Consider the following 18,306-nt stretch of genomic DNA (forward strand, 5'->3'; position numbering starts at 1 on the left):
ATATTTATTTGTCTATGAAAGTTTTCTAAATTCGATTATAATAGAAAACACAATTTAAATATATATAGTAATACATTATAAAAAATAAAAAATATACATGTCATATTCCAAAATTTGAAGCATCTATATGAAGAATATTTTAACATAAACAGAAAATGAATATTAATATTATAGATTCCCATAAAGGAAACATATTTCATAAAATATAATACTCATATTTGATTTGTCCTTGCAATTTAAATATGATTAAAACACAACATGAATATTTTATGCGAATGATATTGCTAATGTGGAATTTTTTATTATACTATGTTTATTTGTTATTATACTTAATGCATGTATTCATATCAAAAATACATTATAGTGTATGTATAATAACTTTTTTAAAATTTAATATAAATAATGCTCATTTTTTTGTATTTAAATATTTTATGCTTCTTTTAAATTTTAATTTACATGAATATAAGTTGTTTTATATTATTTGTTTATTTGGCATAAAATTTTAATATTATATAACACATCAACATTTAAGGTTTGTTGTTATATATATAACTATGAAATATATCATATTTTAAATTAAATAAAATGAAATATATAAGTATATTAATAAAATTTCCTAATATATTTTGTTTTTAATAATTTTTATAAAAATTAAAAAATTGGGTATAGAGAATTAGGGTTATTATTCGAATATATGTACACATAAAATATTGTATTATTGACTAATCATGAAAGTATTATTTACTTCAGGAAAATAGTATAATTATATATTAATGCAAATACTATGGAAAAATTATGTTCCAATTAATATGTTTGAATATTATATTTTTTCTATTATACATACACAAATCTATATTATAAGCAACGAATCATGGAAATATTCTGTATTTGTTTAAATTAATTATATTGAGTGCATTAAATATGCCACGGTAGTATACAATACTATAACCAAAATAACAACAATATTAGATGAATATATTATTAAATACGAACAAATATATTATGTTTATTTGATATACTTATACGGGTGTAAATCCATTATATATATTATTAAACGGGTAACAAAATCAAAAATGTGTGCATACAAAATCATGTGAAATATAATAACATTTATTTAAGATTTAATGTGATGATATTAGTATTAAAACTATCAAGCTATGTATTATTAATTCTATTAGAAATTATATAGTTTTCCTTAAAATGAACACTTTTCTATTATTAAATAAATATAATTTTGTTAGAAAATATCCAATATATAATATTTTCTTAGGTCAAAATCATAAATTTACACAAGAAAAAGTAAAACCATGTTATATTACTTTCCAAATTAATTGATTTTTAAACTAATGTATGAATAAATTCTAAAATTAAGGAAGTAATAAGTTTAAAGCAAAATATATGAAAATAACTTCATTTTATAGATTATAATAAGTTTTCTTATTTGTTAATGGATAAAAGAATGGAAAGTATAATATACAAAATATTATTACAAATCGAATTTATATACTGTGGTTTATTAAGTTTATAATTACCTCGACTAGTCTAACTGCATATTATTTGTTTTTTTAAATTCTGTAAAGATGGATAAAATAGACATTCGAAATTATTTATTAAATATATTTGTGTATAAAGGAATATTAGGGTAAAAACAAAGTTATTGCACATTATGAAAATGCTTTTAATTAATATGGATAAATTAAACAGATATAGAAACTATGTGTAATATATTTATAAAAATAAATAATATTAAGTCAATATTTAAGTATTATAATTTAAATAAAAATGTATATTATCTTTAATAGAGCTAATACTAAAAGAGAAAATATTCCTTACAAAATAATAACGATTATTAATAAATTATATTGAATAATGAGATATAATACATTCTTACTTTTTTATATATTTACAGTTATATAAGGTTGGAATCACTTTATTAAAACTAATATATAATACATCTTGTTCCCATATGTAAACCTACAAATACAATGATATATATATTATTCCGAGATTACATAGATTTATGTAATGATGTTATGCGTACGATCAAAGGTTTTCAAAAAAATGAAAAATTTAGAAGGTTTATCTAAACTATCATAAAAATAAATATAGGTTATTCCCCATACACTACTGTATTATATACTAATTTAAGATTAACAATATGATTAACTACAAAAAATTTTATATAGAAAGCCGCGTAATTGTATAACTTATTTTGGTATAATATATAGGCTTTATATAAAAATGATGCGACGTCATTTAATATGAGATTAAAAACAAAATTTCATTACAATGTCTAAGTGGTAAATACATTATTTTTAAATAAAAATGCTCACCTTAAATTTTATATGATACATTGCCTGTATATTATTATTAAATTTTATAAAAATTTCCTTAGTGTATGATATTTCAAAATGTTGATCATCTTTTTAATAAAGATAAATTTTATTTGGATACAATACGTTCGAAAAATGAACCTTATATTCGGTATTACCCTAATAATGATTCATCAAACAAATATAAATGTAACAGCATTTTTGATGAACTTAACTCTCTGTGTATGCATGTATTTATTGAATTATACAAAACTCCTGAAACATAATGAATTTTAAAAATAACAATAAGCATTGTGCTAGTACATTATGATGTGGCTAGGTTATATGTTAAGCCTAAAGAATAATGCTGGAACCAACAATCTAACATATTTTTATAGTACATTTATAAATCGTGATGAAAAGTATAATAAGGCTATAAAAGATCCTACTGATTATAAGAATTACAAGAATCTTATAGATAAAAAACAAGATTTTATGAATATGGATATAAGAATTATATCTAAATTTTATGATGCATTTAAAATATTATGTAATATGTATAGTGAGTATAAAAAAGAAAATACATATTGCAAAAATTATTTAAAAAAAGATAAATTTGTTGAAAAATATGAGGAACTTAACAAAGATCCTAATATTACTGAAGATAGTCCCTGTCATCAAATATTGTCTACTTTACCAACTGATTATAATAATTTAAAAAAAAATGCAGTGGTGTTAATTGTTCCAATTTGTTATCCTTCCCAACGATAGAAAAAGCACATACTTCTGAAGTTACATCATCAAATCCGCCGATAGCAAGGAAGTTAATTCCAGTTTTATCGACATTATTTGTAATAGCATTTTTTTTAGGAATTTCGTATAAGGTAAATAATAAGGAATTAAAAAAGTATTTTCATTAGATATATGAAACATTAACAAAATTATATATTTTTTAACATTTTATATTAGTATTCGTTATTTGGATTTCGGAAACGGTCTCAAAAACAACATTTAAGAGAAAAGCTAAAAAAATAAGAAAAAATGGGTCATTAATATATGATTCGAAGATTAATGAATATTTCAAGAAAGTAATAATGATTGATATATTTAAAAAGCTGTCTATTTGGAGATAAGTAATTTTTTATCATAATTTTGAACATAATTATTGGGTCTATAAGAATAATTAAATAATGTAATCAATAATATATAATGTTATATATGTATAGTTATAATATTTTTTTACTGTTTTTGTATAATTTTTAAACAGTTTTTATGTTGTGGGTCAAGGTTAAGTATTATATTGCATTTATTTTTTTATAATTTGATAACATTTATTAGTTTAAAGAATTGTTTTAAATATATATAGGAAATAAATTATTAAAAATATGTATAGGATAGGTTATAATTATTAAGATTCATATCAAGTCTAAATATGTAAGAGAAAAAATAAGGATGAAAATGACTATGAAAAGGAACAAGTAATATATTTTGACAAACTATAAGAATTGTATTTCGTGTTAATATAAATTATGGTAAATCCAATGAATAATTTACTTTTTGTATTTTATTGTTAATTTTGTGTTAATGGTTTATGGGTCAATCGGTCGAATATTCGAATAGATATAGAAAGATTATTCCAAAGTATCGATTTGATCCAAAAAGAAAACGTTGATTTAAATATTAACAATGCATAATATAATAAACTGGGGAGATGGAAGGGAATTGGAAGAAAATAATTTATTATGATTTCCTTCCTCAGTAACACCTGAACCAATGATAAATGGAGTAAATGAAGGAGGAATGAATTTGAATGCAATAGAAGTATAAAGTACTATTTGGAGGAAATATATTTAAAGAAGGTAAGCTACGTTAAAGGCATATTTATTTTAATACTCATTATTTTAAGAATTAGTATAATATTTTAAAAATATTTGTCCACTTGAAAATGTTATATATTTTGGTGATTTTTACGTTAGTGTTTATGTTAGTATTTATGAGTTGGGGGAAGAAGTGGAAATAAGGAAAAAAGATGAAAAATGTCGTAAATTGAGTTGATGAGAAGTGCGATTATTAAATATATACAAACTTATGCAAGCAGATCCTGGACATTTATTAATTTATTTTTTTTTATAAAAGAAAAAGCGATTCCTTGAAATGATAGATTTAATTAACTTATATTTGAAGTCAAATTAAAAAAATGTATAAATTTAAATAATAATAAATAGTAAACTTGTCTATTAATATAAAGAAGTATTGTATATATATGATATATGTCAAGCATTTGTTTCTTATTTTATAATAAAACATAAAATAAATTTCCTATATGATGAAATTTTCTATTATAACTGAATTATAATATCTATTTACTTTAATTATTATTTATAAAAGTCAAAATATTGTATTGTTTAAATAAAAAAATGCCATAACATATGCTAAATGAATATAAGGAAAATAAAAATTAATAGTATTAAGTGTATTTCATTTTTCGACTTGAGATAAAAATAAATTGGTATCTCATTCGATATATTGATTCTATATGTATTATTTTTATGATTTAATATTATAATTGATTGTTTTTTTAATTGTATTTAAAAATATGAATATTTTATATGATTTTAATAGAAATAATATATTTGATGTTGCATATTTTGAGATATATTTGTAAATAAAATTATTACATAATAATATATAAAAAAATATTTTTTTACACAAAATTGGTAAATAAATTGGAGAATATCATTAAGTAATATTTCAAATTGGAGAATATCATTAAGTAATATTTCAAATTGGAGAAATATTATAATAAAATACAATAAATTAAAAACGATTTAAATGTAAATATCAATGGTGCTTTGCTAATGTTTTCATTATATGTTTGTATTTATTCATATAAAAAAATATATGTATCTAATATTTTATTATTTTAATAGATATTTATTAATGAGTTATATGTAAACAATAATAGAAAAATATAAGTTTATAAATTATTAAAACCGCACCACTAAACACACCGATGTATTATAAATTATATTAAAAGCCTATTTGTATAACAATTTTCCAAAAAATATATTTTAGGGAAAATTATTATATACATATATATTTTTTATAATTAAAATATTAAAAATGGTGTATTTTTTAGAGAAAAGTTAATATTTATTTGAAAAAAAAATATAATATTTATATCCATAAATAATTTTAATGAATATACCGAACATTACTACAATACATTTATAAATTCTATAGAAAGTGCAAAAAGTTAATAAATGAAATAAATTCCGTTTTTTTATAGATATGTTCATTTACTCATAAATTTTAGAACACAAAACTAATAAATATTACTATTTTGGGAATAAATATCAAGTTATCAACATTATTTCAAATTACACATATTATTTCATTTATTTAATAAATAAAGTTAAAAATGAGAGTTAATATTTTAAAATACGTTCTTTTTTCAATTGTTATTTGTTCTTTTGAATATTCCAAAAATGTAAGTAATACATTATTTTCTTTTATTATTAATAATATTTCATTATAGTTTCCGTATCTATTGTTTTACACTAACCTTATATGATTGTTTCATGTATTGGTAAAACACTTATGCTAAGTTAAAGCAACAATAAAAATTAATTACATATATGTTAATAAATATTTCATTTCTTTTTAGGAACTATACTCTGTAAACGACAGAGGGATATACCTTGAAAGGGATGTAATAAACTTTAGAAATAATAGGATATTAGCAGATGTAGATAACCGATTTGATTTAAATGAATTTTACCAATCAACTTTGAGTCTTGCAAGCCAACTTGGTGATTGTATTGAAGGTAACAAAGAAATAGCACACCTTCAAAATATTATAGACACACATATAAAGAAGAATAAAGGAAGTAACACATCACTTGATTTAAAAACTGTAGATAGTAAGACAAAAAAATTAATTAATGAGTTACGAACAGAATTAGAAGAAGTAAAAAAACGGGTTGCTAATAAAAGGAATGATGAATTAGCAATACAATCGATACATGAAAAAAAAATAGAAAAAAAAGATGAAAATAGTTCTATGTCAGAACATGAAGACTTTAAACAATTGGAAAATAATGAAAATAATGGAATTGCATCAAGTAATAGTCATATTAAATCAGAATTGATTAAAAAGTATAGAAAAATCGCAATCAGATTCCTCCTGTCATGTTTAACATTTATAGTAGTTGGTTTTACGTCAATGTTCACGACGATGTACTTAATGATACTACTTGTACCGTGTTTGGTTTCCATATATTTTTTCCTTTGGAAACTTAATAGATGTTCCACTAAATTAGAAAAAATATTAAAATAACAACTTTTTAATATTATGTCATAGAAGTTATACTTTTTTCATTTTATATAATAATTAAATATAATTTAATTGCTTGTTATATTATTATATATTTTAATTTGATATATAATCACGTTATATAATTAATTTATCTGTGCTTACCGTTTGTCAAAAATTCATTTGTTCTTATTTTCATACATGTGTATTAATGGATTTTGAATGTACTAATTTTTAGTTATATGTATAATTATTTTAAACAAACAAATTTAAGCACACTTATTAATGAAATTATAAGCTATATGATGGTTCATATTTAGGTTTAGAGTTGCGTTTTGGAGAACTCATATTGTGGGTCATGGTTCTGTACTGTGGGTTATAGTTTTGCTCTATGGAATCTATGCTTTGGGTTAGGGTTATATTTTTATTAATTTGTTTATAATTTGATCATATTTATTTGTCTATAAATGGTGATTAAGTATATATACTATACCCATATGTTTAATCTTGAAATTAAGTCCAAATATGTACCCCCCAAAGGATCATAGTCATTAATACGAAAGGGGTCGCATACAATTCTTTCATAAGTTATAATATATTAAAATGAGTGTTAATATAGATTTAATATGATTAAAATAAAATGTCTATATTGCATGTATTAATATAGATATTGGCTATATATGAAGTCGTATTATGCAATATCATAATTGTCTATTATATAAAGCTTGTTAATCAGAGACTATATTGAATCATGAATAACACAATATATTTCTTTATTTGATGAAACATTTTATTTAGTAAAACTCATTATTTGTATGATATTTATTTTAATTTAAATCGTATTTTAATAACCGAACGGTATAATATTATTATATATGAGTTAATATTACAATTCGATTAGTTTTGAATATTCATCTACATTACAATATATATTCATATTAATATGTGTGCTTTTAAGATTAATTAAACACACTACTAATATATAATATATATTCATATAATATAGATGCATGAAATATCGATCGAAAAATCGACAATATACCATCATCTATAAACTATTAATATACTTCTAACCTTTTTAGTAATACATAAAAAACACACTATATATACAATATTTTTTAAGTTTGAATTATATTTACTATTCTCTTGTATTTCCTTTATATTTTTATTAAAATTAATTAGTAATAATAGAAGTTGATTTATACGCTTTAATTTATCTATCATAATGATATAATAATAGACTAATCACTATTAATTTTTAAATTTTATATTTTGAAGTATAAATAAATTATATTTTAAAATAATTAAAAAAATAAGATATAAGTATATAATAAAATTTAATGCTATAGTTTGTTCTAATAATTATAAATAATATTTTAGATTGAATAGCGTTATTGTTCTAATATATATAATATTGCATCAATGAGTAAGTACGTAAATATGTTAAATTTGTGAAACATATACAATTACATATTAATGCAAAGTATATAGAAAAGTATGTAATAATAAATTTAATTTGAATTAATAATATTTTTATTAGGTTACTATATATATAAAAACTAAAAATATATAATTTAAATATATTGTTATTACGAAATATTATGTTCTAAAATTTTATACTTTAAAACAATGAAACAAAAAAATTGCTAATTGATTTAAAATATTTTTATTAAGTGCATTAATTATTCCGTTGTACTATACAGTGATATAGCAGTAACAATAATAATAGTAATAACAATAGATAAACGTATTATACGCGACCAAATATAATATTTATATTTGATACACTGCTTGGGTATAAATTCATCATATATATTATTAAAGGTATGATAAGATTAAAATTGTATGCATACAAGATCAAATGAAATATTATAACATTTATTTAAGTATGCTTAATGTTATATAATTAGACTGATATTACCAAGCAAAATAATATTAATAATTATATAGTTTCCTTAAAATATAGTTTTTCATCATAAAACTAAATATAGTTTATTACAAAATATAAAAGCAAACTATATATTTAGAAAATAATTCTAAGTTATTTTTAATGTATTCATTAATTGAAAGTTTTAATGGTAGAAAGCATAAAATTTAATTAAACTATGTATAATAAATAAATTTTATATGGCTACATTCTTGTCTTAAAAAACATACTTCCCTTATCTCTCCTCTCAAAGTGCAATATATCAGCCTAATACACATAGTTATCTATTATACTTTAAAATTTGTATCAATACTTATTTATGTGTTATATATTTAATATATACTAAGTATTATTTTAAAATCAATATACATTTAAAGACTTATTTAAGCTTATAAATACGGGTCCAATGCTAATTCTCGTTTTAAACCGTGGAAAAGATGTGCAAAATATATTATAAAATTACATAATAAGGTATATTTCTAAATTTAATTATATAGGAATAAAAATAAAGTTATTAGACTCATTAAAATGGATTATGAATTTATATATATTAAATAAAAATAATATAAAAATTATTTATATGCAATTAAAAAAGGGAACAATGCAACTTATTTTATAAATGTTATAATTTTAATAAAATATTGGTAATATTATAAGAAACTGGTATATATAAATTTAATATATTTTAAAAACGACTATTTATATACTTTTAAGGATTATAGTAATAATAAATTTCTTAATTTTTTCGAATTATACAGTATTTAAGTTTTAGAATTGAAATCATTAAAACAGAAGATATAAATATATTCCTTTTCTATGTTCAAACATAATTTAAATTCATTATAAAAGTATATTAATTTTTATAATAATGCTCATATGAGTGTTATTAAGGATAACAGTTTATGCAAAATTGTATTATATATGCATATGATAAAACATGTATTAACAACCCCCAAAACAAGGGAATTCATCTACCATAAACAAAAATATAATTTCCTTTTAGTAATAATATTATTATTCCGTATTAATTTTAAATTGGATCTAAGAATAATAAAAATAATTTTATCTACAAATAATTGCTGTATATATGATTAAATAATTGTATTACCTATTTTAGTATATATATAATATGATATGATACCCCATTAACCCAGAGATTACAAATTATATTCGATCATAATGAATGATAATCTAGTATGTACACTTTTTGATATTATATTTCCTATAAACTTCATAAGTTTTATTTTAATAACATTTTCTTAATACATATTTTTATAAATTTTTTTATATGGTTTCTTAGTGTAGAGACTTTGTTGTTTTGAATAAATATTTTCCCGATGGTTTGAACAAAACTATACTTGATTTTGATGAAAATTCGGGTTTTAAGAAATACTGCCCTAATAAAGATTCAGGAGGAAATGAATGCAATAATGATCTCGATAAAATTACGGCTGGATTTTTATGGTTACTTGAACAATGGTATTCTGCAATCATACGTAAAAGTTATAATGAAGATAATGCTGATGGATTTTTTCTATATATGATTTCATGGTTTAGTTACAAATTAAATCAAATCACAGAATACAAAACTACCCCACTAAATGATTTTTATAATACACGCATAAAAAATAACCATAAATATAATAGTTTTACAAGTCCTGCTTATACATTTTCAGATCTTAAGAAATTCATGGATGAAAAAAATGATTTTATGAATATTAGTATTGAAGATCTGTCTAAATTTTATGATCCATTCAAACTATTATGTAGTATGTATGATAATGTTGAAACGAATAAAGATGGCGACACACTGTTAAATAATGCTAATGATTTTGTTAACAAATGTACAGAGCTTAGCAATAACCATAATATTGAAGGTATTGTACGTAGTAAAATGTTAGCTATTTTATCAACTAATTATGATAATTTTAAAAAATATTGTACTAGAAAAGGTGATAATTGTAAAGATATTTCATCCCTTCCAGAGATAGCAACAAGAATTTCTGCACTAACATCTAGAGATATATCATCAAGTTCGTCGATAGGAAACAAATTATTTACAGTTTTATCGATATTTGGTGCAATAGCATTTTTTTTAGGAATTTCGTATAAGGTAAATAATAAGGAATTAAAAAATAATTTTCATTATATATACGCAAACATTAACAAAAAAATCATACGTTTCTTAACATTTTATATTAGTATTCATTATTTGGATTTCGGAAACGAGCTCAAAAACAATATTTAAAAGAAAAAATAAAAAAAATAAAGAAGAGAATGAATCATTAATATATGATTCGAGGATAGTGATTATTTCAGGAATAGTAATAATGGCTTATATATTTTAAGAACCTGTTTATTGGGAAGCAATTTTTGCATAATTTTTATATAGTTTTTATGTTGTGGACCTCACGTTCGGGTTAGGGCTAAGTATTATATCTTTATTTAATTTTTTATAATTTGAACACTAATTTAATATATGTATAATTCCGTATGTTTAATCACGAGATTAAATTCAAAAGTCAAATATGCCCTCCAAAGGAGCATCCATTAATGTGAAATGTGTCGCATAATATTTTTTCATATGTTATATTATATTAAATTGAGTGTTCATATCAATTTAATATGATTAAAATAAAATGTCTATATTGATTATAAATGAATTCATATTATGCTATATCATAATTGCCTATTATATAAAACTTGTTAATCAGGGGGTATGTTGAATTATGTATAAAATAAAATGTTTCTTTGGCTAATGAAATATTTTATTTAGCAAAACTTATTATTTGTATCATATTTATTTAGATTCAAATCGTATTTTTATAACCGAACAGTATAATAATTTTATATATCGGAGTATAATTATAATTTGATTCATTTGAAACAGTTTCCTATAGTATAATATACCTTCAGGTTAATGAGTATATTTTTATTGTTAATTAAACATTTACCAATATATAATAGGTAGTCATAAAATATAGATTCATAAAATATCGATCGAAATTCGATAACACAACGTTATCTATAAAAGGAATTTTATGCATCTAACATTTTTAATAATCAATAAAAATATCCATATTAATAAAAAAATAAATTATAGATATATGTGTACTATCCTTTTAATTTTTGATTATATATAGTTTCATTTTATGCTAAGTTTTAAATTCAAATTATAGAAATAGTTTATATATTTTAATTTATTTCCCATATTGGTATAATGTTAGATTAATCACTATTCATTTTTAAGCTTTATAGTTTTGAGGTATAAATATATTACATTTAAAATTGTTAAAAAAAAAATATAAGTATATTAATAAAATATAATGTTAATGTTATAGTTTGTTATAATAATTATAAATAATTTGATAGATATAATATCGTTATTGTTATATACCTATATATATAAAGTGGTAAATATTATACTAATAACTATTATTGAAATATTATTTTATTGTGAAACCTAATATAATTAAATATTAATATTATCGAAAAGATAAATAATAATACATTATAAAAGTATCAATGTTATATATTTTGTTAAAGATCCAATTTGGGAATTGTAGTTTTATATTATAAAAAACTGGATAAATAAAGAAAAGGTTAAAGACTCAATTCGTGTTAAATGCCATTTTATTATTCCATACTAACTCGTATTATATTATAATTGTTTTACCATAGAATTAATAAAATATAGAATTTTAATAAATTATTTGAATGTATATACATTGATAACTATAACAATAAAATATATAAGATAAAAATGAACTATGTAGAATGTTTAGCAAATATTTATCTAAATTCATATATTAAAATAGCAATATATCTTATCTCTCTCCTCTCAAAGTGCAATACACCAACCTAATTACGCATAGTTTTCTATTATACTTTAAAATTTGCATCAATACTTATTTATATGCTAATATTTAATATTTACTAAGTATGATTTTTAAAACAATCTATATTCAAAGACTTATTTAAGCTTAGAAATAGCATAAGTACAGATTCAATACTAATTGATGTTTTAAACTATGGAAATGATACGCGAAATATATTCTATAATTATCTAATACGGAATATTTATAAATTGAAGTATATAGAAATAAAAATAATGTTATAAGACTCATTAAAATGAATTGTGAATTTATTTATATTAAATAAAAAAAATATAAATTATGTAATTTGCATAGAAAGTGGAGCATGTAACTTAATTGAAAATAATATAATTTTAGAAAAAACTATATTATATATAATAAGAAACAGGTATATATAAATTTAATATATTTTAAAAAGCGACTATTTATATACTTTTAAGGATTATAGTAATAATAGGATTTTGTATTTTTTATATTTATACAGTATTTAAGTTTTAGAATTGAAATCATTAAAATAGAAGATATAAATATATTCCTTTTCTATGTTCAAACATACTTTAAATTCTTTATAAAAGTATATTCATTTTTATAATAAAGTTATACCAGATGTTAGTAAGAATAGCATTTTTTGTATAAAATGCATCATATCTATATTTAATCAAAAATGTATTAAGCAATCCTCTATTTAAGGTAATTTAGTTAATTATCATAAACATAAATGTAACTCTTCTTTAGTAATAATATTATTTTATTATGTATAATAATTTAATTATTAAAAAGTTATAATATATTTAACTACAGACAGCTGTTATATATAGGGTTAAAGTATTTGCGTCACATACTTGGTGCATTGTATATAAAAGCATCATGATTCTACTCAATTTACAAATATAAAATGAAATTTCATCACAATGGATAAGAACGTGGTATATGCATTTTTTAATAATAATAATAATTTCCTTTACATTTTTTGATATTGTATTATATATAAATATCATTAAACTTTATTTTAATAAAATTTTCAATAATGCACATTTCTAATAATTAAAAAAAAATTTTTTTTAGTGTAGTAACTTCATTTATGTAACGACGAATTTAGAATATGATTCGAATAATAAAGATTATAAATTTAAAGAAGATGAACATCTTAAAAATTATTGTATTAGTGGTTGTGATAATAATCTCGAAAAAATTAATGCTGGGTGCTTATATTTGTTATATACATTCTTTGGGAGTTCTGATTTGTTTCAGTCTGTTGCTAAAAGTAACACCAATATTGTTGATTACATTATTATATGGTTAAGTTATATGTTAAGCCTAATGGATAATGAATTAAAAGAAAGTCTAGGTTTTTTTTATAAAACATATATAATTGGTGGTGATAAGTATAAAAATACTATAGCTGATATTAGTGAATATAATAGTTATATGGAACTTATAACTAAAAATCACGATTTGACGAATGTGAATATGAATAAAAATATTATATCTGAATTATATGATGCATTTAAATTATTATGTGAAATGTATACTGAATTTAATGAAAACACGTCAAATTGCACAAAATGTTCGGGAAAAGCTGATCAATTTGTTAAAAAATATGAAAAACTTAAGAACGATTCTAGTATTGCTAAAAATAGTTCATATAGTAAAGTATTGTGTACTTTATCAACTGATTATGATAATTTAAAAAATAAATGTAAAAATTTTCCACTCTTCCCAGAGATAAATACAACACAAAATAGTGTAAAATGTTCTGAAAATATTTTAAAACAAATTTCTGAAGATGCATCATCAAGTTCGTCGATAACAAACAAATTATTACTAGTTTTATCGATATTTGGTGCAATAGGAATTTTTTTGGGAATTTCTTATAAGGTAAATAATAAAGAATTAAAAAATTATTTTCATTATATATATGCAAACGTTAATAAAAAATTAACACATTTCTTAACATTTTATATTAGTATTCATTATTTGGATTTCGGAAAAGAGCTCAAAAACAACATTTAAGAGAAAAACTAAAAAATATAAAGAAGAAAATGAACTATTAATATGTGATTCGAAGAGTAGTGACTATTTCGGGAATAGTAATAATGATTTATATATCTTAAGAAACTGTCTATTGGGAAGTAACTTTTGGTCACAACCTTTGCATAATTTTTATATAGTTTTTATGTTGTGGGACTCATATTGGGATTAGGGTTAAGTATTATATTTTATTAATTTTTTATAATTTGAGCACTAATTAAATATATGTACTATCCCTGTATGTTTAATTTCGAGCTGAAGTCTAAATATGCACCCTTCAAAGGGTACTTCCATTAATATAAAAAGATCCACATAACATTTTTTCATGAATTATAATATATATATATAATTGAGTGTTTATGCCGATTTAATATGATTAAAATAAAATATATATATTGTATATATTAATATATATATTGATTGTATATGAAGACGTATTATGGAATATCATAATTGCCTATTATATAAGCCTTGATAACTCAAAGCTATATTGAATTATGCATATCATAATATGTTTCCTTATATAATGAAAATTTTATTTAATAAAACTTATAACTTGTATCATATTTATTTTGATCCAAATCATTTTATCCATCTGAACTGTAATAATAGATATTCATAAAATATAGATGCATGGGATATCGATCGAGAATCGACAATACAACATTACCTATAAAATATTATGCTTCTAACATTTTTTTAAGTTTTAATTGTAGTTACTATTCTCTTTTTGTATTTTACATTTGTATAAAAATTAATTAGTATTAATAAAAATCGATTTATGCTCCTTAATTTATTGTCATAAGGTACAATAATAGATTAGTCACTATTAATTTTTAAATTTTATATTTTGCAGTATAAATAAATTATATTTTAAAATAGTTAAAAAATAAAATATAAGTATATAATAAAATTTCATATTATATTTCATTCTATTAATTATAAATAATATTGTATATAAAATTAACGTTATTATTATACGCCTATACATATAAACTAGTAAAATGGTCTACCAATAACTAATATTGAAATATCGTTATATTGTGAAAACTTAATATAATTAAATATTAATATTAATTTTATTGAAACGACAAATAAAAATATATTATAAATGTATCATTTTTGTATATTTGTTAAAGATGCAACTTGGGATTTGTAGTTTTATATTCTAAAAAACTGGATAAATAGAGAAATGCCTAAAGACTAATTCATGTTAAATGTCATTTTATTATTCCACATTAATGCATATTATATTGTCGTTGTTTTATCGTAGAATTAATAAAATATAGAGTTTTTAATAAATTATTTGGATGTATATACATTGATAACTATAAAAATAAAATATATAAGATAAAATGAACAATGCAGAACATTTAACGAATATTTATCTAAATTTATATATTAAAATGGAAAATATATCTTATCTCTCTCCTCTTAAAGGGCAATATAACAACCTAATTATACTTAGTTTTCTATTATACTTTAAAACTTACATCAATAGTTATTTATGTGTTAATATTTAATATTTACTAAGTACAATTTTAAAAACTATTTACATTCAAAGACTTATTTAAGCTTATAAATATAATAATAAGCATTGTTTCAGTATTAATTGTTTTAACAATGGAAAAATATGCAAACTGTGTTATAAAATTACCCAATAAAGAATATTTCTAAATTGAAGTATATAGGAATAAAAATAGTTATATGATTCATTAAAATATATTATGAATTTATCTACATTCATTAAAAACAATATAAATTTATTTAATTTGCATATAGAATGGAACAATACAACTTATTTGTATGCGTTATAATTTTAGAAAAGACTGCATTATATATTATAAGAAACAAGTATATACAAATTTAATATATTTAAAAAATGACTATTTATATACTTTAAGGATTCTAATAATGATAACTTTTAAAATTTTTTATATTTGTGCAGTATTTAAGTTTCAGGATGTTGTTTATGTTATATGTTAAAACATATCTATAAGTATATATTTTTTAAATTCATTATAAAATTCCTTAATATTTTATAATAAAATTATGTAGAATGTTATTAATAATAATTATTTGATGTATAAATTGCATTATACATACATATGAACAAATATCTATTAAACCAACCAGAATTTAAGGTAATTTAGCAAATGTCAATAAAAGTAAATATAATATTCCTTTGTAATATTATTGTATTATTATTCTATATTAATGCTATATTATTATTAAAAATAGCAATGTGTTTAATATGATAAATGTGATATATGAGGATATTTACAGGATATATTTTGTCAGTATATATATTTTATATAAAAATAACATGATACATATTAATCTACAAATTAAAAATGAAATTCCATTATAATGGCTGATCTTTTGGTATATTTATATTTTTTTATCAATATTTAATTTTATTGCATTATTTGATATTTTTTTACCTATATATCACTAATAAATTTAATTTTAATGACATTTTTATTTGATTTTTTAAAATTGTTTATTAGTGTGGAGAGTTTGATAGTTTAAGGAAGCTTTTTCGTGATGGATTGAAAGATTCGAAAGAATATGATTTTAATAATGGCATATTTAATAAATATTGTCCGAATGGAAAATGTGACGCTGATACCGATATAGTCAACGCTGGCTGTTTATGGTTATTTAATGCATTTTTCGGTAAAACTGGTACTTCAAATTATGAAGATAGATATAAGGATGTGATTGTATGTATTATGATATGGTTATGTTATAAATTAAGCCTAAAGACATTTCATAACATCACCACATTAAACGATTTTTATTCTAATCATATAGAAAATAACACAAAGTACACAAATAGTGAAGTTAATGATGAAAAATTTAAAAGTTATAAAGAAATAATAGATGAAATAAAGGGATATATGGATATTAATATTAGTCATATGTCTAAATTTGATGAATTACTTAAATTGTTATGTAATATGAATAGTGCTTATACGAGTAAAAATAGTAGAAAGTGTTCAGAACATGCTAATAATTTTGTTAATAAATATAATGAACTCCTTAATGATGATAATAATAATGACGGTAGTTCATACAGTAAAGTATTACTTGTTTTATCCAATTATTATAATAATTTTGAAAAAAACAGAATTTTTCATTATATAACAATAAATCTTCCTTCATTACCAACAAAAAAAACAGCTGAAAATATTGGTATATCAGATTCTAAAGAATCACAAGCTGTCTCCTCCATTGAAACAGCAGAATCAAATTCTGAAACTAAAGTATCAAATTTTGATTCAACATCACCAAGTTCATCGATATCAAATAAATTAATTTCAATTCCATTTATATTAATTGCAACATTAATTTTATTAGGAATTGCATATAAGGTAAATAATAAGTCAATTAAAAAATATATTTAGCATCGATTAACTTGTGAATATAAATAAATTATACAATTTTTAAAATTTTTATATTAGTATTCGTTATTTGGGCTTCGGAAACGATCTCAAAAACATTTAAGAGAAAAGATAAAAAAATAAAGAAGAAACTGGATCATTAATATATTATTCGAAGAGTAGTGACTATTTAAGAATAGTAATAATAATTTATATATGTTAAGTAACTGTCTATTTGGAAGTAGTTTTTGCATAATTTTTATATAGTTTTTATGTTGTGGCCCAGGGTTGAGGTTATATTTGTCGAACCCATATTCGGGTTAGGATTAAGTATTATATCTTTATTTAATTTTTTATAATTTGAACACTAATTTAATATATGTATGATTCCGTATGTTTAATCACGAAATGAAACCTAAATATGCAACCAAAAAAGGGGTACTGCCATTAATGTGAAAAG

General features: G+C 20.4%; 4 protein-coding genes and 1 pseudogene across 4 annotated transcripts, besides 1 other annotated feature; all 5 read left to right on the plus strand.

The window, feature by feature from the left end:
* The first annotated feature begins 2,398 nt into the window (after positions 1–2,398).
* On the plus strand, positions 2,399–3,347 carry PY17X_1372500 (annotated as a pseudogene).
* Positions 2,399–3,347: a sequence feature (YIR protein, pseudogene;~PIR protein, pseudogene).
* A 2,386-nt stretch (positions 3,348–5,733) lies between these two features.
* On the plus strand, positions 5,734–6,651 carry PY17X_1372600 (fam-b protein; the record flags this gene model as incomplete). The annotated part of the gene is made up of 2 exons (XM_719376.2): positions 5,734–5,802; positions 5,980–6,651. The coding sequence occupies 2 exons, from the start codon at positions 5,734–5,736 to the stop codon at positions 6,649–6,651; spliced, it is 741 nt and encodes a 246-aa protein (XP_724469.2).
* Positions 6,652–9,733: 3,082 nt separating this feature from the next.
* Positions 9,734–10,843, plus strand: PY17X_1372700 (PIR protein; the record flags this gene model as incomplete). The annotated part of the gene is made up of 3 exons (XM_022957356.1): positions 9,734–9,748; positions 9,855–10,667; positions 10,757–10,843. The coding sequence occupies 3 exons, from the start codon at positions 9,734–9,736 to the stop codon at positions 10,841–10,843; spliced, it is 915 nt and encodes a 304-aa protein (XP_022813786.1).
* A 2,497-nt stretch (positions 10,844–13,340) lies between these two features.
* On the plus strand, positions 13,341–14,483 carry PY17X_1372800 (PIR protein; the record flags this gene model as incomplete). The annotated part of the gene is made up of 3 exons (XM_022957357.1): positions 13,341–13,355; positions 13,495–14,307; positions 14,397–14,483. 3 exons carry the CDS (start codon positions 13,341–13,343, stop codon positions 14,481–14,483), a joined length of 915 nt encoding a protein of 304 aa, XP_022813787.1.
* Positions 14,484–16,830: 2,347 nt separating this feature from the next.
* On the plus strand, positions 16,831–17,990 carry PY17X_1372900 (PIR protein; the record flags this gene model as incomplete). Its single annotated transcript, XM_022957358.1, has 3 exons — positions 16,831–16,845; positions 16,971–17,837; positions 17,928–17,990. 3 exons carry the CDS (start codon positions 16,831–16,833, stop codon positions 17,988–17,990), a joined length of 945 nt encoding a protein of 314 aa, XP_022813788.1.
* Positions 17,991–18,306: the final 316 nt, after the last annotated feature.

Source organism: Plasmodium yoelii, assembly GCF_900002385.2.
Source record: "Plasmodium yoelii strain 17X genome assembly, chromosome: 13".
NCBI lineage: Eukaryota > Apicomplexa > Aconoidasida > Haemosporida > Plasmodiidae > Plasmodium > Plasmodium yoelii.